Source organism: Mycotypha africana, assembly GCF_025528875.1.
Source record: "Mycotypha africana strain NRRL 2978 chromosome Unknown BDF20scaffold_6, whole genome shotgun sequence".
Taxonomy (NCBI): domain Eukaryota; kingdom Fungi; phylum Mucoromycota; class Mucoromycetes; order Mucorales; family Mycotyphaceae; genus Mycotypha; species Mycotypha africana.
This window is the reverse complement of record NW_026515730.1, coordinates 968,193-988,274: the sequence shown is the minus strand read 5'-3', so window position 1 is coordinate 988,274 and position 20,082 is coordinate 968,193. Positions and strand designations below refer to the sequence as shown.

Below are 20,082 nucleotides of genomic sequence, written 5' to 3'. Positions count from 1 at the left end.
TTTGAGCATACCATTATCACACAACAATAACAATTTCTCATCTATTCGTTATATATAACTTTAACTACACTTTATCATTCCATCAGTAAACGTTCAGTCATATTTTTTTCTCGCATGCTTCCCATTTGTACGAAGAATCAACAAGCTCTCGATTTTCTCAATTTAAAAATACTGGCAAGGTTCGTTTTACCTTAAGTCTACATTTTAATGGATAATAAATGCGGATGAACACGTTCACAAGTGTCGATTGCTATTATTTAACATATGCTATGGTATTGTTGACTATGTCACATAGAGAGTTGTACTTGCTAAGGTAGACAAATGTTAACACTAGAATCTTTTGTTGATCACTACTCGTGCTTTTCTTAATCCAGTGTTCTACTGAACCTACGAACGATAGAGTAAATGCACCTTCGTAAAAGATCGGCGCTTTTCCTTAGTGAATAATTTACTGTTTACAACAAGAAGATTATAGTTCTATGAAAGAATAGGCTTAAGGTTATTTGTAAACAGTGGCTTTTCGTATCTCGCATACACCTTTTACATATTTCTACAAAATAACTATAAATAAACTTTCACGTTATATTTAAAGTCGGCAGTTTGTGCGTACGTGTGTGTAATTTATGCAACTTGATTGGCTATACGGCAAGAACAAGAAGCCGAGAAAAGGTGTTTCATGTTGGAGTAACTTTGAAGTACTAATGGCGACTTTAATTGACAGACAAGGTTTGTATCTACAACCAGTTTCGCGCCTTTTTTCTTTGTACATCCGGATCTTTGTAACTTTGTGTACCTGAATAGTCATCGTTATCTTAAAAACTGTAAGAATAAAAAATGAAAGAAAAACAACTTGAAACAAGCGTGATAATGTTTTTGATCTTAAAGAGAGTACAGAAGCGATTAAACATAAGTGCGACCATAACAAAGCAAACCAATGCGAATTCACTAACAACAGAGAGATTAACAGCATCTGATTTGTATTGATATTTGTTAACTGCAGAGATGCCAAAGAAAAAGTCGTTCGATTCATGAATGAAATCGTGATATTGCAAACAGCCAAAACAATAGAAACTGTCAAGGACGTTTCACTTAAAATGGTTAATCTGTCCTACTTCTGACTGACAAAACCAAACTGAAGTTTGTCAATTGAGCGGAAGGTCATAACTCTCAAAAAAATCCCTCATAGACAATTTCAGCAAAGACGTGATAGGATTGTCATCTAATCCTCTAGGGACGATAAAAGACAACTGAGGGTCTCTTGTGTTATTGCGCAGCTCCGCTTAATGCCTGAATAAATTATTACGCACTTATCACTGCTAATGCTCTAATGTCAAAATGGCGTCAAATTGTTTTCCTGGAATCGATCCTGCTCAAAGAAAATATGTCTAGAATAATATAGGGCAATCAATAAACAAGGCTCAACTACAAACTTCGTGTATTATAATAAACTCACCTTGATGGGCTTTTTAAATACCTACTTAGAATGTTCAGCCTTTCGTTTCTACGTTCTTTACCACCTAATAACTATTTTTACAAACCTGCAGGTGCATAAGCAGCAGCTGATGCTATGCTCACATATCTAAGGATGTATAAATAGAGATTTTCTAATAATAGATTTTTTTGTAACTAAAATTTCTTTCTGTTTACGTGAAGGTAATCACAGGTTATCTGATGCAGACTGTCTCTGATATACATTTTGCTAAACCCACATAGCTAGGTGTTCACGATTATAACAGATTCAATCTTGGTTCTTATTTACTCTTCGTCTTCTGGTCAACTATCATCATAGGTTACATTCTCAATCTTGGCAGTCTTTCTTTTGAAATTATTGGACCCACAATTCAAAAGGAAGTACTAAGTTTGCAGTTTGTAGTCATATGAATCACAACAAAGTTTGTAAAAGAGTTCATGGTGTACAATAAGTCTATTTTAAAAGAAAAAGAACGGATCGAAACTGTTGTACAAGAGCACCGAAAGTGATATAACGAAAGAAAACAAAAAAGCCTATAAATAATTGACATAAAAAGGGCAACGGTTCTTTATTTTCTAATTTTTTCTATCGACCTAATCTTATTTGAATAAATCTAACTTACTGCTATAAATCTCTTAAGTATGAATACTGACTCTAACTATCAGGAAGTATTTTCGACGCCTTCTTCCGCTATATTGGAGTCTAATTTTTGTAATTCAAGCATTATTGCTATGAATGACAACAATCTGAGCAGTCAAATATTTACAAACACTTGGGACCCATCTCTGTATCCTACAGACAAGTTCCTAATGCCTCTCGCGCCGGACTGCTATAATAGTAATCTGATTGGAGCCTCAATACCTGTTAATGCTTATCTTCCACACCAAAATCAGCCAGTTATGTCTTTCGATCCTCTTGTTCCCATCATGCCTCCTTCTGTGAGCCAGTTCAGCGCGTATAACAATAGTGTATGCGAGTCGATATACACGTCTTCACATCTCATGATGCAAAAGCAGAATATTATTGGTACCTCGCCTATAAGTTATTTTGACATGTATTGTGATGTACCTGCTTCACCACCATCATCTGCTCATTACCACAACAATAATAATGCAGTATTGTCCTCTGGCTCTTCCACTCTTTCAACCCCCCTTATGGCTCAAAACGACGAGTATGATGAGCTTCATCTATTTCCCACCATTGATTACATTGACCGATTTATTGCTGAGCATGAAGCCAAACTGGTAGAACCCCTTCCTGAGCCTTGCTCTTCCTCTTCTCCCAGTTTGCCGTCATTGAAGCTTGAGGAAGCTGTACAGCAACAAGATAAGCCAACATCATCGCTTTCGGAAGTACCACATCAAGGTACAGCCATGGTAGTTGAAAACTGTTGGTCATATTGGACCTTTCCTCATGGTTCCTCTTCCTTTCCAGAATCCATAACTGCTAATACCACTAAACCTACAAACGATATTAATAATACTTCCGGTTTATTATCATCGCAAACCATACCAGTTGCTGCATCAGATAAGGTAAACATCAAGGAACCTGAAGCGAAGATAACTAAACGTCGTGGTCGTGGAAAAGGTGTGAAAAATAAGAAGAAGAACACGATAGCGAATAAAAATATAGTTGCTGCTGCTGCTGCTGCTGCTGCCGCACATATGATGTCTTTATCATCCTCATCATCTACCTCATCATCTACCTCATCATCAATTGATAAAGAACAAGTTTCGATGGATACCGCCACCAAAGCTTTAAAGCAGAAAACCTCAGCAACGCCAAAAATGAAAATCCGTTCTTCTTCATCATCATCAAGAAAACCTTTGAACGGTGCTTTATTCGTCTGTCAGCACGAAACTTGTGGTAAAGCCTTTACGCGACCATATAATCTCACTTCTCATATGCGCACCCATACAACTGAACGTCCGTATGCTTGCTCTAACTGCGGTAGAAAATTTGCTCGTCAACATGACCGCAACCGTCACGAAAAGTTACATTGGGGTGTTCGACCTTATGCTTGTCATTATTGCCATAAGACGTTTGCTCGAATGGATGCCTTGAATCGTCATTTGCGTATGGAAAAAGGATGTATAGGTACTCATTCTGATTAACGTGTATAAACATTTAACAACTAGCCCATATTTACATAACCCTGATAACAAATACCCCTTCACATTCCCTTTCATCTGCATTCTGTAATATCATACAACATATTTATTTTACACTTATTTTTTCATTGTTCCTCAAGCTCTACTTTTAGCACTTGTAAATAAAGATAAAGAAAAGCTTAGCAAAATCTGACCTTTTTTTTTTCTCTATTGTTTCTTTTTGTTACGTTACCCGAAGGAACCTCGAACTTGTTCTTGTGTTGGTGTAGTAATGGTTTTGCTGTAGTACAAACATACTTGGCAAAAATACTTCATATTGGAGAAAGATATTTCTAAATATGGACGACGTGCTATCTTTTAAAGACCAACAGACAGTGTGGTTCAGGAAAACACGATTGCATATATGGATAGATTACTTCAATATTCTATCACACATGCGCAATTAAGTTATTGAACGGAACTAATCTACGTTTAAAAGATGAAAACTCAAGGAACCATATCGTCTCTTTCCGTCAATTAAAAGCGCGATATACATAACGGATGCCCCATATCCTCTAAATTCTGTTTTCGATTCTAATTCAAGTGATCTGACCTGATAAAGCAAAGCTTTATTTTCATTTTGTAGGCACTTCAGATCTTAAACTTGTTTGCAGTAGTCTGATTCTCATATCATTACTTTCATATATAGGTTGTTCGAGGATGTGGTAAAGATCACCAGCTGTAACTGTCTTTCATTAAATGTAGTACATGATAGGAAACTTTACGAAACTTCACGCTAAAACGACTTTCTTTATTAGGCTCGTGGTTACTTGTTTCGAATATAAACAGGATTATGAATATCTTTCAGATTTGCAGAAGAGGCTAGCATATAACGGCATCCACTCATCTGTACTCTATTCTGTTCATATGTGTCGCTTTTTGCAACTACTGAACGAATTGAAATAGTATGGATAAGCAGCAAATGCACAATAACACTATGTGCCTTTATCGTTTTTCGACATAGACCGATAGTGCTTACATTTCAATATGTCTGTCATTTCTTCAATTACACTATTAGGTGGCATAAATATTCTTTCAGATTGCTTATTAAACAATTACAACCGCACTTACTACTCTTCCAGCTTTTTTCTTATTTTCTTCATAATGCTTTTATGGCTATACTATTATTATCGGATAAACGCCAGTGACATGTACTGTTTCGTGTAAATTGGCTACAAATCGTTTTGCACCAAGCTTGCTTGATACAGTTACTTTCTCCTTTACTACCCAAGTTAGTCTTTGCTTTCAAATGTTCGCTTCTCCTACTTTATCTGTACCATTGTTTGATTGCAGTTGAGTATATCTCTCAGCTTTTAAAAACAGAACCGCTTAATTTCATTTCGCGGGAAAATTATTTTATCATAGGGAAGTCCTTCTCTTCTTTCCTGTTAGACGAACTATATCAAAAGATAAACAAATGGGGGTGGGGGGTCTTAACTTTCGAGCACTACAAAAGTTTTAAAAACAATTCTCAGACATCCAAAATTGGTTTGTAAGAAGGTTGAGTGCTTTATCATTGTATCAATAAGCGCCAGCCATCACTTGTAAACAATGTAGAACCATTCTACATGAATGTCTCATTAATCAGAAGCGACCCAAGTCCTGTTCTTGCTTTTATTATTCTGTTAAACAGTTTGGTTCAGAGAAAACTCGTCGAGTTTTTTTTCTCTTTACTTTCAAGTGACCGGGAACAAAGAGAGGTATACAATAATAAATTATTAAGCAAAAAGCGATGTTACTAGGTTGTTTATGTGGTATTAATTCCTGTTCTTTGGAATTTCGATAGCTAAAATAATAACAATGATGATAATAATAACTAAGAAGATACCGAAGCAAATCCACTTCTTTCTTCGTGTGGCGCGAGCAGATATTTTGGCCTTCTCGACGTACTGAACACCTGTTTCTAATTGACCCGTCGTCTCAAATGCACTTTGTTCGATTGTATCCAACACTTTTGATTGTGCCTCCAACATCTCTTGCATTTCCTGAAACAATAATGATAATTCTTGCACACTTCTAGCCAAGCGGCGAATATCTTCATGACGTTCTTGAACGGCATCTAATGTATTCTGAGCATTTTGACGTCTATACTCACCACTCACAGACTGCATCAATTGTTGTGCAAAAACTGCACCTCCTCTTCCCTGTTCTGCATCCGCAACGGCTTGTTCGACTTCTTGTTGTGTCGCATGGGGATTAGCAATCTTTATTTGTCTTTCTAATTGGTGCGCTTCAGCCTTTTGAAATTCCAACGCCACTCGACGATGGTTTTCAATGGCGTCCATGAATGAGCGCATGACAGCACTGAAGGTGTTTTTTCTCATAGCCAAATCTGTATGGCGTGGTGTAGGCTCAATTTCCTTCAACTTTTGCTTTACATGTGCCATGATTTTTTGAGTTTCGTTGGTTAGCTCGTCTACAGCTTGCCGATTCCTTGCTAGTTCTCCAGCGTCTGCTGTTTGAAGCATAGTAGATTGATAGGACTGGATACGACTGACATTGTAGTTAATTTGACCAATACTTTCTTTTACAAGCGACACTTCGTCAAGAAATCCCTGTACAGATGTAATATCACCTTTCGAGGACAATAGTGGATGCATTTCATAACCGTTGTTGTGAGCACCTGGTGCCTGATTTTGGTTTCCTCCTGGACCTGTACGAGAGTCTTTATGGAGTTCCGCTAATCTATTAACGCTCATACTTGTAATAATTTATGGGAAGCAAGAGCGATAGGTTACTATCTGAGTGGATAAGTGAAGAAGAGAGGGAGAAAAGGGTGGAGAAAGGAAAGAAAAAAAAATGAAATATAGTCGGGATTTACTTCCTTGATCTAATGAAGCTCTTTTTTTTTTATATATAAATTAAGCCTAAAAAAAAAATCAAAAGCTTAAAAAAGGAAACCTTTTTTTATTGAACGGGAGGCTGAGCCCATTTTGGAGTTCGAATGAACTTTGCTTGCCCAATCAGACTGTTTGGATGTACTACTTTAAATGAATCGAGGCAATCGCTCAGTGCGACTTCCTGCAAACGCAGTACTATGGAATCTTGAAGGAACGAATGATATCCGCCTCAAGCATTTGAAAGAGATAAAGTGGTTGTAATTAGTAGACAATAGAGTGATGAGAATGAGAAGTGCGGCCAAAGCATTCCAAGCGTGAAGACAAGTATGGAAGAATATCAAAAAACAAAAGAAGCACACAAACCAAGTTACAAAAAACACAAAGGAACCCATCTCCAATTTGAAACCACGAATACCATATAAAAACAGATCGTGACTGAATTCCCTGACAAAAAACCCTTATGGCCTCGATTTCATTGTTAATGGATACTGAAAACGACGAGCAGCAAACTTGACTTTGAATTGAGACATCTACTAATATCCTTTACCTATCGAAATTTAAGGGTTGTCTCTGTAGGTAGGAGAGGCGGATGTTTTCAGAATACAAATAGCGTTTCTGACATATAAGGGAAGGAAAAAGGAGACAAACCATCAAGTATGCGCATGATATTTGTCAAAATGAAGGCTGAGTAAAGTCTTTACAGTGTAAAGATAAGATCAAACGTTGTAGATATGTAACCTTTGTATGCTTGAACCAAAAAAGCTGTCACAGAAGAAGAACATCTTTCCGAAATCATACAAAGGAGGCATGGTGCAAGGACACGCTCAAGACTGTCACATAACCTTATTTGTTAAAGTGGAGTTTTTCCAATTTTGATTTTCAAGCTCATCAGGCACGCAGATAATTGCCCAAGGAAGTTCTGTATATGTAGAAGGCATATAAGAAATTTTGATGTGGATAAAGGAAAAAAGAAAAAGCTACCATGAATGGATTAATTATGAGGGGATCATTTACCAAGTTATTGAGGGTGCGTAAACCAGTCCAGAAGTTGTTGTCCAAGTGCGTTTGTGGCGGTGATTATTCTTTTCCCTATAAAGATAAACTACTAAATAACAAGGTATTGTATTGTCTAGGTCCTATTGTGGTGCTGATGCTTAGGTTAGCGATCTTGATGAAATTCAGGATTGTATCAGACACTGTGGATGGCAATTGGAAAGGATGGTACATGTTGAGACATTTGAGGGCGTCTTCTATTGTGAGTGTATCCAATGGATGTCGAGGGCAATTGGTGGAGTAATTGTAAGGGAGTCTTTCGAGTCTCCCGAGGAGACATCTGTTACGTTATACAACTGTTAGTGAAAGCAACATGCATCAGAATACGAAAACTGGGATAAGATATTAGAGGGAGAGTAGAAAGCGCGGGAAGGTGAGAGAGGGGAGCTTCCTTGACTCGAAAGTAAAAGGTAGTAAGAGAATTACTATCAGCCATATATTCAGAATGAGACTTATCGAGACTCTACCAAAAGCACGACATGGTGGATAAAGTTCAGCAAAAAAAACCAAACATATTTCCAAATGCGAATATTAGCTAAGCGTTCCGTGATCTCTTATTCTCTATATCTACCTAGTATCTGCCTATTCTTCGGGATAGTTAGCGCTTGCGCTTCGGGTGACGCCTAGTGCCATTGAAACACGACTTCGCCGTGTTTAATTTTGAGAGTAATAACTCTTTTATCTTGAAAAACGAAAATATTGCGAAAATTGTAACTACCGCTCAAGCACTCATTTCTAAGGGCCTCATGCGTAGCTATTGTGCGCTACTAAAGTCAGTAAATTCTTCGTGTACCCGCTCTAATTTAGAAAAAAAAAAACCAAATTAGACAAACAAGATCATCAGAAAGCGGATTCATTAGTAGATATTCACGGATTGAAGAAGTTCGGTGAGCCGTTCTTGTCCTGGGACGCTGATGTTTTCGAAGAAACCAAAAATACAAAACAATAATCATTAAGCAACATACAGTTTACTATAAATATTGAGTACGGTAAGGTATAACAAAATAAACTGTAAAAGACAAAAGATGGGCTAGCATAACGTATATAGCAGGTTCAAATGTAAAACAGAAGGGTCGAAAGCCTTCCTATATTAAAACAAACATAATAGTACATAAAGGAGAAATATAAGGAAATACATGGTATTAATGCAGGTATAGTGCGCGTAATCTGCTATCATAAAATTTGAGGAAAGTAAGGTGCTCATATACAAAGTGGATATAATGGCAGTAGCAGCAGCATATATTATAAGGGTGAGAACGTTGCTCCATAAATGCAACGAATATGGTTATAAGGTTGGTGTACTTGTTCGCTATTACAACCGAATAGGAATGGTATGTATATTAGCACAGAGAATCTGAGCTTTGATGCTTCTATTTGGTCTGTAACCAAGGGTGCATCTGTAAAAAGCATGATAAGTATCTAATTGGCAATCGGCTTGATCATTCTGTAAATCCTACCTTTATTTCGTTTAATGTAAGTCGCTTTCGTGGGTCTTTTTCAAGTATTTGGTTGATTAAATCGCAAAGTTCCATGCTAGCCTTAGTATTATCATGTCTAACACTAAAGGATCGTGATGAGTTGGACTGTGAGGAATGAAAGGCTCTGAAATGAATGACACAATTACTTTACTTTTCAATTAGAATGTCTTGGTATAAGTCCGGAAGGCTTAACTGTTGAAAAGGCAAATGACCATTTATCAAACAGAAGAGCGTTACTCCCATTGCCCAAATATCACTGGAGAAAGAAGAATATTCTTTGGTTCTATAAGCTATTCATTGGAAAAAGCAACCATTTCTGTTCAATGACTCTGTGTTTTTCCCTTGTTGATGATTTGCATCCATTTTTTTGCTATGTACCTTTGTTCAAAAGTTCAGGCGCCATAAATGCTGGTGATTTTCCAATTTGATAGTTGTGACACTTGTTTACATCCATAGCACTTCCAAAATCGATCAATTTGATGATGTTATCTTTCGTTTGGACTAAATTTTGTGGCTTGATATCTCTATGGACAATATTATTCTTATGAACTATTTTTTAAGAAAAAACGAAAGAAGAAACGCAGCATTTAGGATCATGTCAATTGATAGCAGGAAATACAGTGGCAGTAGTAGTAATAGTAATAGACACTTACGATGTTCAACGGCTTCAACTAACTGTTTGAATATTGTTTTGCACATTGATTCTGAGTAAGGTTTGCACTTTTCGTAAGAGGATACATCCATGACGATACCCTTTTCAGCAACTTCCATTACTATGTATAGAGCATCTGGATACTGGGGATCCTCAAAAGTGTCGATGAAGCGTATAATGTTGGTATGATGAGGTAATTCTTTCAAAGTTACTATTTCTGTACATGGGGCGGTTGAATGCTGTTGTGGCACGATAGCATTGTTTAATCTACGCTTCTTCGTTTGCGCCACATCTAAAAATGCTACTTTATCATTTGACGTCGGATTACTCTTTCTGGATGGAGGACCGCATCGATGGAGTAACTTTGAACGATGTTGCTTGGCGAGCCAAGACTTATTTATCTCTTTTATGGCCTAAATATAATGTATGCATAGATATGGTTAGGTTTAAGATTACATCTGTTGCTTGATAATAAGTATTTTATATTTGTTGTCTTAATAGTCCTTTAAACTTACATATTGCTTATTTGTATCAATGTCGATGGCAAGATAAACTGTGCCCGATGTTCCTTGACCAAGCTGATGTAAAAACTTATAACGACCTCTTATGAATTTATGTGTCTTCTGTTGCGACTTGCTGGATGATCCTTTCCAAATTTGGCTGTATCGTCTCTTTAAGGGTGAGTTGAGCCAACGTGTCATATCAGAAAATATAGCTGAATTAATATGCAAATCAGATAGAGCAGAAAGATGGGTGAAAGAAAACGTAGACATTGAGAAAAGGGTGGCAAAGTAAAAAAAAAAAAAAGAGATGTTAAAAGAAGTAGAAGGGTCTATATATATATACACTTTTCAAATTTTAGTTTTTTTTTTTTGGGCAGGTTTTGGATAGAGTTGGTATACTTCTGAAATCTTGGAAGAATAAAGGAGCAAATATATCAACTTGTCATTCAAAAAATAGAATAAGAATAATAGAGGCTATAAGATTAGATATGCTCCTATTTCTTTGCCGTATCTCCCTCACCTCGCGCTCTCTATTTTTTTTTTATTTTGCCACGCGGGCAAGTAATCTTTCCATTTCCAAATCAAGGTCGAACCCGACGAATTTGATTTGATGCTTCTTTGATAATATGCATGCAATTCTCCTATTTCTCGATTATGAAAAAACGTGCTTCGCCGCCGCCTTACTCCATTGTGTGGTTTAGATTATTTTGTACGCATGCACAGTCAAGGCACAGACTTTTTTCAAGCCTCATCTTAACTATAATAACATGCAGTATCGAATTTCTTATCATATGATTTTCGACAGCGTTCATACAAGTCGAATCTGGGAATTAAGGCAGGTAAGGTGCTGTTTCTACTCCATTTTAAAGTCATGTCAATAGCAATTAAGACAGAATTATTACAAGCAAATTGTTATCGAGATTAAAGCAAGGAACCATGAAGGCTTCTATCTACTTATTTTACCTACGCCACTCATATCAGAAACTGAAAGTGTTACAAATTTCCAAAAGTAGATAGGCTGCGCTCCCTCTTGGGAATTCTTTTTTTGCCCAGCCTTCTTCTTCTTAGCAACCCTTTTTCACATGCAAAAAGACGTAGTAGAAAACTGAGTATTAATTCTTATCCAAAAACTATAGTATAGTCGTGCAATATCCTTATCAGCATTCAAGCCTAAATCAGGAAAACCCGTTTCTTTTGTACGACCTCAAGTTTATGTTTGATAAAATAAAGATAAAAATTGAAAAAAAAAGCGTTAAGACAATATAATAGAAATGGTTTCCATGTACATTCTAACAGAGGGTAGACCTGATTTTTATAGTAGCAGTAGTAGTCATTCGTAGTAGTATTAGTAGTAGTAGTAGCATGAATAGGTTGAGTTTTTTTTTTTAAACTCGTCTTTAGATCCTGTCTCTCTTTATGCAATAAGCTTGATCTCAGGTACGAGCTTGTAGTAGGGACCCAACTTTATGTTGGCCGGGATCTACAGGCTTGTAAATACATTTGAACCCACTACGGCTTGATTGGCTAATATTTTTAATCAGCTCTAACTTTGTAAAGACTATTGCTCCTATACGGAAAAATGTCAAAAGGAGGAAAAAAAAAAAAAAAAAAGATCTCATCAAGGCACAATATATAGTCGGCGACATAATTAAGAAAAAAAAAGAAAAAAAAAGGCTCTTAATGACTCACAATTCATCAGAATATTAGCTGTTATTCGCAATGAGAAGAGCAATACTTGAGATGCAATGAAAGCCATTTATTGGTAAATTTCCCATTATAAAATGTATGAAAATGCATATTGCATGGATGTACTTTTAATAAAGAACGCGAGTTCTGATGTTGGCGGGTGTGGCAACAATGGCATTATACAATGTCTCCAAATGTTCTTGGGAAACATTAGAAATATCCGCCATGACATAAGCGATTTCGCCCTTGGAGTCAGAATATTGCTTTTCAACATTATGTTCTGCAAAGATCTCATTGATCGTCTATAGAAAAAAAAAAAAAAAAAAAAAGGAGGAGAGAGATTAGGAAAAAACAGTGATTTGAACAATGTCAACGGGATATGACTTTAAGGAAGGGAAGCACTTACTCTAAGTACACCGGGTATATTGCGATGGATATGAAGCACACGAACAGTATTCTTCTCTTCTTGTGAAATAGCACGCAAATCAATTTCAGGAAAGTTAACAGCACCAAGAGAACAGCCTTCATTAATATATTTCGTCAAGGCGGTGGATACTTCCATACCGATCATTCTTTGTGCTTCTTCAGTAGAGCCACCAATATGAGGAGTCATGATCAAGTTTTTCAATTTTAAAAGGTCAGGGAAATCTGTAAAATGAGGACCGTTGCTGGCAGGTTCTTTGGGATATACATCGACAGCTGCACCAGCAAGATGACCTGACTTTAATGCATTGACGAGAGCAGGAATTTGAACAACGCTACCACGAGCGTTGTTGATCAAGAAAGAGCCTTTCTTCATGTAATGCATGATTTCGCGTTCACCAATCAAACCCTTCGTGTCTTCCGTCTCGGGCACATGCAGAGTAACAAAGTCAGAGATAGAGAGGAGTTCTTCAAGTGATTCGACAGGCTTGGCTTGACCAATGGGCATAATTTGCAGAATATCATAAAAGTAGACAGTCATGCCCATGGCTTCAGCTAACACGGACAGTTGAGAGCCGATATGTCCGTAACCTACAATACCTAATACCTTGCCTCTGATTTCATAACAACCTTTTGAAACCTTATTCCAAATACCCTGGTGCATTTCTGTATTGCGGTCGCCTAATTGACGAGCAAGCGCAATCAATTCGCCGATAACTAATTCTGCTACTGATCTTGAGTTACTGAAAGGAGAATTGAATACAGATATCTAAAACAAAGAAAGGATATGGAAGAATGAGCAAAAAAAAACAACTCGATGGGGGTTATAAGAGCAATAAAGAAATTGAATGGGTTCACTTTACACCTTTCTCTGCTGCAGCTTTCAAATCCACTTGATTTGTACCAATGCAGAAGCATCCAATAGCCATAAGATTCTTAGCTTCGTCAAGAACAGCCTTTGTGAGTTTTGTCTTGGAGCGAATGCCAATGATATGAACGTCTTTAATCTTTTCTATTAATTCATCGCCAACTAACGCCTTCGCATAAGTTTCCACCTTTACAAAATATCTGTCAATGGTCATGGACTCCAATTTTTATGTTTGTCTAATTGGCTTTTTACCTGATAACCCTGTTTTTTGAAAGCTTCGACAGCAGTTAAATTTACATTTTCCAATAACAGGATCTTAACTTCTGTTGTATCGAATGGTCTTAGCACTTTAGGCTTTGACTGTGTAAACGAAGAACCGCGAGTGCGTGATTCGGGTCTAGGTGTCATTTCTGTAACGGCCATTTTTCTTTATCTATAAAAATTCCAAAAGTGGTTAAAAGATAAACAGGTGGAGTAAGAGAGGGAGAGAGAGCGAAGAGAGAGAGGGAAATAAGAAAGATGAAAGTTTGGAGGTGCCTTCATTTTCAACTCCAGTTTGTACTGAACGATCTATGACTGATCGGAGATTTAAAGGGTTTTCCTGCTTTTTTTCTGTCTTTATTTTTCGTGGGCTTGCTCCTGATTAGCGATTTTGTGTCATCAGTAAAGGAAATGATTGGTCAAACAAAGTCTATTCATCTTTAGCTTTAGCTTTTTGATCACCGTTTCTTTTAAAAGAAAAATCATTTTGGTTCCAATGTGAATAGGACTACATCTTTCGCACCTTTTCACATCTTTTTGTTCTTCTATATCTTGACTGTTTCTTATACTGTTTGAAAATTCAGTGGGGTTTCAAGATTCCAAAAGAAAAAAGTGCCATCAAATCGGGAAAAACGAGCAACTGAAACAGAAATATTATGCAGAAATACAAGACTTACGACACCAAGGAGGAGCTGCCAGCGGAATTATCAAGCAACAAATTAGTCAAACTGATCCCTGATCAGAATATCTCCATCATACCCGAATACACGTTAGAATCAGGCGTTACATTGACGAATATACCCATCGCTTGGAAATCTTGGGGAAAGCTGAATGATAGAGCAGATAATTGTATGGTTATCTGTCATGCACTGACCGGTAGTGCAGATGTAGAGGACTGGTAAGTAGCTGATGCTGGTATGAAACGAGCGGGAATACAAATGACGAAAATTTGTTATCTTTTACTTATTTTTTTGCTAATGTAACCCTATTCGAATGAATATATAGGTGGGGACCGTTAATGGGAGCCAGAAGAGCATTCGATTCTACAAAATTTTTTATTATCTGCTGTAATGTTCTGGGATCGCCTTATGGGTCTGCCTCACCTTTGACGATCAATCCAGAAACATATAAACCCTATGGACCAGAATTTCCATTAGTGAGTGTGAGAGATGACGTTAGACTTCATCGTTTGATATTGGATTATCTTGGTGTAAAGCAAGTCGCTATCTGTATCGGTGGATCTATGGGAGGAATGCAAGTATTAGAATGGGCACAGTTTGGAAAGGAATATGTGCGTACAATTGTACCCATAGCTACTTCAGGAAGACATTCAGCATGGGGAATCAGCTGGGGAGAAGCTCAGCGTCAATCCATCTATAGTGACCCTAATTATGGTATGCCAATCTCTCTCTTTTTTTTTTTTTTTTGCGCAACCTTCCCCCCCCCCCATTTTCTTAACAAGAAAAGGTTTTCCTTTATTCTAGATGATGGTTATTACACTGAAGAAAATCCTCCAAACGTGGGTCTTTCAGCCGCACGTATGTCAGCATTACTGACTTACAGATCAAGAAATTCATTTGAATCGAGATTTGGACGTAAGGCAGCAGGTTTATCCAAACCCAAGGTGAGGCCTCAATCACCTGGTGAAGCCAACCGTTTAATACACAATGATGGACACCATGAAATTCCACCTCCGCCATCATCATCAGCAGCAGCAGTAGCAGTCGTCTCGGGCGAACGAGAACCTGAACATGTGACCATCAACGACCCACCTATGCCAACACCCTTTGTCTTCTCGGCACAGTCGTATCTACGATATCAAGGAAACAAATTCATCAATCGATTTGACGCTAATTGTTATATTGCACTCACAAGAAAAATGGATTCGCACGATCTTTCGCGTGGAAGAGACGAGGATTATCATGCTATTCTGGCTTCTATCGACCAGCCAGCGCTTGTGATCGGTATCGAGTCAGACGGCTTGTTCACTATATCAGAGCAATACGAATTAGCGGAGGGTATGGCAGATACAGAAATGATTGTGATTCAGTCGCCTGATGGCCACGATGGATTTTTGCTGGAGTTCGATCAGATTAACCGGCATATCCTTACTTTTATTAAACGAGTTCTTCATGAAATATACAGCGCTTCGACCATCAGCGAAAAAGAGGCTGAGATGGAAGAGAATCTAAAAGCGACAAAGACCAGCCTTTTTGGAGAGGCAGAAGTGGATATCACTCAATGGTAAGAAAGGGACTTCCTATAGGAGGTCTTTTTGTTCATGTGTCATAAAACCCACCATTCGATTGTTTTATTATATACAATGATTCGTTTTTTTGAAACAAAAATACATACTACTTTGAAATAAAAGACACCTAGGTTCAATAGGTGCGTTGGGTTGGTGCATGTGTAACAAAACATTATCCGTGCGTGCGTGTGTAAGTTTAGGCAATAGGTCACTGAAAAAGAAACAGCTGTCATCTTTTTGGACTTTTTTTAATTGTTCAACTCCCCGCTACTCTCATAAACAAGGCAGATGTCCCAACAAGTGCCATTTCAACGGATATAAATGAGATATACTTTATTGTTACTTGCTGATATGGCATTAAATTAAAAGGCATATGTATTAATATAAGAATGAGTACAGAATTAAAAATACTATAAATAGTAAGAAAAGGTAGGGGGAAAAAAAAAAAAGCTGTGGCAGATAGATAAACAAAGGTCAGAAAAAGTACGTTAAAGGAAGAAAACAAACAACTAAGCCTCTTCATGTCTAGTAACTTCTGTCTTATTTTCACTGAAATTATCAGCGTGGCTGTTCTCTCGTTGAATGCCTCTATCTTCAATCCATTTGTCCATCACTTCACGAGGAATCTTCTTACGAGGATTGTGTTGGAAGACAATATCAATTTCTTCAAGCTATAAAATAGGATTACAAAAAGGAAAAAATGAAAGAATGGTTAGTAAGCTGCATCAACGATGTTTCAACTCTCTTTTGCTCATTGGAAGAAAAAGTGGAGAAGGAAGGGAGGGGCGGGAAACTTACAGTAAAGCCCTTTGTTTCGGGATAAGCAATGAAAACATGAATAGCCATCAACAGATTGAAAGCAGCAAACAAGAGGTACAAACCGTAACGAATACGTTCCATAAGCAAGGGTACAACAAAGTTCAAAACCCAGTTGAACAACCAATTAGAGGCTGTAGATAAGGAGACGGCCATAGCACGAACACGAAGAGGGTATATTTCAGCAGGATAAATCCAACCCAAAGGACCCCAAGTAGTAGCAAATGAAGCGACGAAAAGGTAAATACAAGCAACAACCCCATCGGCTTGTGATTTGCTTGTAAGTTTGACACCCCATTTACCATCAGCACCGATCGACCAGTTGCCTGTAGACAAGACACCACCTACAGTCCATAAGAAGATGGACATAAAAAGAGCGCCAAAGATCAAAGTAGGACGACGTCCCCATTTATCGACCCAGAGAATAGCAGGCACAGTCATTACCACGTTGATAACGTAAGAAACACCAGAAGAAACCAAACGTGCTTCTTGACTATCACCGATACCAGCTTGTTGAAATAGGAAAACGACATAGAACATAATAATGTTCATGCCTGTCAATTGTTGCCAAATTTGAAGACACACACCAAGAGAGACACGGTAGGCCATACCAGGCTTGAATAAATCAGTATAACGGTGAGAGGCGATTTCTCTGTCAAAGTGGATAGCAGCCATAATTTCTTCGACTTCCCGTTGAACACGAGGATGATTGGGGTCACCGTTGCCGTGAATGTCAGCAAGGACCTTGGTAGCTTCTTCTATACGGCCTTTATCTGCAAGCCATCGAGGAGAATGAGGGAAAATCCACATACCACAAGTAAGAACAAGAGCAGGAACAGCTTGAATAGCCCAAGGAATACGGAAGGCAGCAGTATTTTTAGCAAATTGGGCACCATATTGGATCCAAAAACTGTACATCGTCATCAAAAAAAAAAAAAAAAAAAAAAAAAAAGGGAAAGGATGAGAAAGGGATCCGACGCTGTAAGCTGCGAAAATAGTATGAGTATAATAAGCCTTACGAAACCATAATACCCCAAGTAATAGCCCATTGTTGAACAGCAACAATACGACCCCGAATTTCTTGAGGAGCCACTTCAGATTGATAAAGGGGAACTACCATGGAAGTGACGCCGACAGATAGACCGTTCAACACACGTCCAACACATAGTAAAGGAACACCATTAGAAGCAGCCTGAAACACAGAACCAACAATGAACAAAGAAGATGCACCGATAAGTGTAAATTTACGAGAAAATCTGTCCGCAAAATAACCTGCAATTAAGGCACCCACGAAACAACCGGCTGAAAGAGCACCGTTGATGCCACCTTGCAACAAAGGATCAGGTCTATGAAAGTACTCTTGATATCTAGACAGATCAAAAAGGGGGGGGGAAATAAGCATATTAGTTTCTCTAGGTACGAGCTCCTCATTCTTTCTACTACTACAATGGATTGCCACTTTACTGTTCTGTGCCAATGACACCTGAATTGGAACCAATGTCAAAGCCAAACATGATACCAGCAATGGCGGCAAAGGTACCGATAGCCTATAGTACTCTAAGCGTTAATGCACAAGTCATAATGCTTGTTTGGTTTTCCTTTTGGAGACTCACATAGATATTGGTGGAGAATCTGGTTAGAACACCCATGATGGAAGCAAACAACTAGTATTTGAATTTTCTTATTGTAAATGAGCTTTTGTAAAGGGGGAGAGGAACAAGGATAGAACAGTAACGAATATAATAGCTTCTATAATAAGCAGGTCAGGAAACAAAAAGATGTAGAAAAAAGAAAATGAAAAGAAAGAAAAAAGGGATAGCGATCAGAACTATTTGGAGAAGAGAGAACCGTAAAAGAAAGGATCTTCTCCACTTATTTATACTCAAATCAGCTTTTCTATAAGAACTCAAAATATCACAGCATAGTTTGAAAGGGAAGCATTGCATTGATTTACACATATATCTGGATAATTATAAAGGATTACTTAAGCTAACCTATTTGGAATGATAAATCAAGCTTTTCAGTCATAACATTTGAGACATTGTTACTTCATGTGTTACGTTTTATTGTGGTTGAGTACAGTATTCAACGGGAAAGCCAACTTATTGCACGAATTGATTAGGTAAACAAGGACGATCCTACAATAAAAAGCCTTCCCGCGGAGGGAATTCCAACACCAGCTGTCTCTGTAAGGAAGGACACAGCCAATGAAGGGCGCTTTTTTTTCTTATTTGTGGGGAAATCGTGAGATTCATTGTCTCCCCCTAAAAGGTTCCCGCATTCAATTACTTAAAAAAGGCTGTTTCACCACAAAAACAGACACACAATCTTTGACACGGATGATTGACAGACAAGAAATATTCCTTATGCAAACTTAAATATCACTCAGCTATACTGCTCCACACGTCCCCCCTTAAAGGTGGTGTTTGCCCAAAACGAACAACCTTGCAAAACCTACACAGATCAAAGGAACATATCTTGAACTGATATAAAAAACAAAGATGGATCATACTAAGCCTTTCTTTATTTTTCCCCACTTTTCAAAGCACTTTGATCCTCAAAAGTACATCTTCTATCTGTCAGTATTTATTCAATTTATAGACATGATATCGTTTTATCATTGCCTAGTACATGTGTCACTCGGCAAGCTTTCCTTTTATATATGTATATATATATAGATGTGTTCACATCTAAGGAAAGAAATGAGGCTCAATCTACTTTATGATAGATACTGACACGGATAGACAATCCTTTTGCGACACTAGCGATGCACCTATAGAGCTTGTGTAAACTTGACTTGCAGATTAGAAAAAATTATGCATATCAGTAAAGAGCATAGGGACACAACGCTCCAACTAAGAGAGAAGGTTTGATCACCTGATTCTGTCTTCTTTTTTACAGCTTTCATAAATGAGAAGTTTGTCATTTCTCAACGCTTTAAGGCACTAGATAAATACTTGCTTGATCTCCTTGTAAACAAAAGACCATTTCTTAAATAACAATTAGGATCGATAATGATCTGTCTAATAAAATGATTTTTGTATATGCAAAATTCACAATCTTCAAACAATTTAAAAGTAAGTCAGTGTATTGTTCTAAAGTTCCTGCCCACTACCATCGTCAAAAACCCATGTCCTTCTTACTTAAGATGCTACCAACTGTAAGCCCTGTCGTCCCTACATAATTGCTACTTAAGCGTAGAAGACGATGACCTGTCATGTGTTCTATTCTATTTGAAGAGGATCACTTACAACATCGCGTTGTCTCACTACCCCTGGATCACCCAGGCTAACAATGAATAGACTGGTTTTTCTGTTTAGCTGTTGGGATACTGACTTTTACCTTTACCTTTTCCTTTCTTTTTTACCTTTTGTCCTCATTACAACCACTGGAATTGACCAGAACAGACACAATGTATTTAAGACATTATGTGTTCACAGGTTACAAAATTTTGTTCTATAGAGAAATCTATCTCTATAACCCGTTAACCAGCTGAATTCCCATATGGCCCCCTACCTATTCTATTTTTCTATACATTACTGTTGAAAGTACGGAAAACTTTATGAGTAAAATTTATTTGCTTGGGTCATGGATCTTTTTCTTCTATTTTAATAATCGCAAATGTGCTGCATG

The 20,082-nt window shown here is 37.6% G+C and overlaps 8 protein-coding genes across 8 annotated transcripts; 3 read left to right on the top strand and 5 right to left on the bottom strand.

The window, feature by feature from the left end:
- Positions 1-242: 242 nt before the first annotated feature.
- BDF20DRAFT_562575 (uncharacterized protein) lies at positions 243-1,180 on the bottom strand. Its single transcript, XM_053075749.1, has 2 exons — positions 392-1,180; positions 243-337 (listed from the first exon to the last, which is right to left on the bottom strand). Exon 1 carries the CDS (start codon positions 1,028-1,030, stop codon positions 587-589), a length of 444 nt encoding a protein of 147 aa, XP_052935645.1. The 5' UTR covers positions 1,031-1,180; the 3' UTR covers positions 243-337; positions 392-586.
- Positions 1,181-3,258: 2,078 nt separating this feature from the next.
- BDF20DRAFT_820755 (uncharacterized protein) lies at positions 3,259-3,585 on the top strand (the record flags this gene model as incomplete). Its single annotated transcript, XM_053077558.1, has 1 exon — positions 3,259-3,585. The coding sequence occupies one exon, from the start codon at positions 3,259-3,261 to the stop codon at positions 3,583-3,585; it is 327 nt and encodes a 108-aa protein (XP_052935644.1).
- Positions 3,586-5,378: 1,793 nt separating this feature from the next.
- BDF20DRAFT_906434 (t-SNARE) lies at positions 5,379-6,320 on the bottom strand (the record flags this gene model as incomplete). The annotated part of the gene is made up of 1 exon (XM_053083273.1): positions 5,379-6,320. The coding sequence occupies one exon, from the start codon at positions 6,318-6,320 to the stop codon at positions 5,379-5,381; it is 942 nt and encodes a 313-aa protein (XP_052935643.1).
- Positions 6,321-7,443: 1,123 nt separating this feature from the next.
- On the top strand, positions 7,444-8,463 carry BDF20DRAFT_988334 (uncharacterized protein; the record flags this gene model as incomplete). The annotated part of the gene is made up of 3 exons (XM_053085267.1): positions 7,444-7,578; positions 7,620-7,812; positions 8,342-8,463. 3 exons carry the CDS (start codon positions 7,444-7,446, stop codon positions 8,461-8,463), a joined length of 450 nt encoding a protein of 149 aa, XP_052935642.1.
- Positions 8,464-9,139: 676 nt separating this feature from the next.
- Positions 9,140-10,345, bottom strand: BDF20DRAFT_820567 (kinase-like domain-containing protein; the record flags this gene model as incomplete). Its single annotated transcript, XM_053077551.1, has 5 exons — positions 9,140-9,267; positions 9,371-9,541; positions 9,646-9,855; positions 10,015-10,057; positions 10,160-10,345. 5 exons carry the CDS (start codon positions 10,343-10,345, stop codon positions 9,140-9,142), a joined length of 738 nt encoding a protein of 245 aa, XP_052935641.1.
- A 1,395-nt stretch (positions 10,346-11,740) lies between these two features.
- On the bottom strand, positions 11,741-13,884 carry BDF20DRAFT_874324 (uncharacterized protein). The gene is made up of 4 exons (XM_053081263.1): positions 13,377-13,884; positions 13,120-13,311; positions 12,240-13,025; positions 11,741-12,135 (listed from the first exon to the last, which is right to left on the bottom strand). Exons 1-4 carry the CDS (start codon positions 13,545-13,547, stop codon positions 11,962-11,964), a joined length of 1,323 nt encoding a protein of 440 aa, XP_052935640.1. The 5' UTR covers positions 13,548-13,884; the 3' UTR covers positions 11,741-11,961.
- On the top strand, positions 13,885-15,959 carry BDF20DRAFT_874322 (homoserine O-acetyltransferase). Its single transcript, XM_053081262.1, has 3 exons — positions 13,885-14,283; positions 14,391-14,779; positions 14,870-15,959. Exons 1-3 carry the CDS (start codon positions 14,042-14,044, stop codon positions 15,631-15,633), a joined length of 1,395 nt encoding a protein of 464 aa, XP_052935639.1. The 5' UTR covers positions 13,885-14,041; the 3' UTR covers positions 15,634-15,959.
- A 16-nt stretch (positions 15,960-15,975) lies between these two features.
- Positions 15,976-18,355, bottom strand: BDF20DRAFT_874321 (general substrate transporter). Its single transcript, XM_053081261.1, has 5 exons — positions 18,063-18,355; positions 17,914-17,996; positions 17,469-17,816; positions 16,432-17,359; positions 15,976-16,304 (listed from the first exon to the last, which is right to left on the bottom strand). The coding sequence occupies exons 1-5, from the start codon at positions 18,096-18,098 to the stop codon at positions 16,143-16,145; spliced, it is 1,557 nt and encodes a 518-aa protein (XP_052935638.1). The 5' UTR covers positions 18,099-18,355; the 3' UTR covers positions 15,976-16,142.
- Positions 18,356-20,082: the final 1,727 nt, after the last annotated feature.

Bases quoted from the DNA above. Each gene is read 5' to 3' on its own strand.
- BDF20DRAFT_562575 (XM_053075749.1), bottom strand. From the start codon at position 1,030: ATGAATCGAACGACTTTTTCTTTGGCATCTCTGCAGTTAACAAATATC.
- BDF20DRAFT_874324 (XM_053081263.1), bottom strand. From the start codon at position 13,547: ATGGCCGTTACAGAAATGACACCTAGACCCGAATCACGCACTCGCGGT. The intron at 13,026-13,119 runs GTAAAGTGAACC...TCTTTGTTTTAG, and splicing joins AAGCTGCAGCAGAGAAAGGT to ATATCTGTATTCAATTCTCC. The intron at 12,136-12,239 runs GTAAGTGCTTCC...TTTTTTCTATAG, and splicing joins ATATACCCGGTGTACTTAGA to ACGATCAATGAGATCTTTGC.
- BDF20DRAFT_874322 (XM_053081262.1), top strand. From the start codon at position 14,042: ATGCAGAAATACAAGACTTACGACACCAAGGAGGAGCTGCCAGCGGAA. The intron at 14,284-14,390 runs GTAAGTAGCTGA...ATGAATATATAG, and splicing joins AGTGCAGATGTAGAGGACTG to GTGGGGACCGTTAATGGGAG. The intron at 14,780-14,869 runs GTATGCCAATCT...CCTTTATTCTAG, and splicing joins CTATAGTGACCCTAATTATG to ATGATGGTTATTACACTGAA.
- BDF20DRAFT_874321 (XM_053081261.1), bottom strand. From the start codon at position 18,098: ATGGGTGTTCTAACCAGATTCTCCACCAATATCTAT. The intron at 17,360-17,468 runs GTAAGGCTTATT...GACGATGTACAG, and splicing joins ACTTGGGGTATTATGGTTTC to TTTTTGGATCCAATATGGTG. The intron at 16,305-16,431 runs GTAAGTTTCCCG...CCTATTTTATAG, and splicing joins CCGAAACAAAGGGCTTTACT to CTTGAAGAAATTGATATTGT.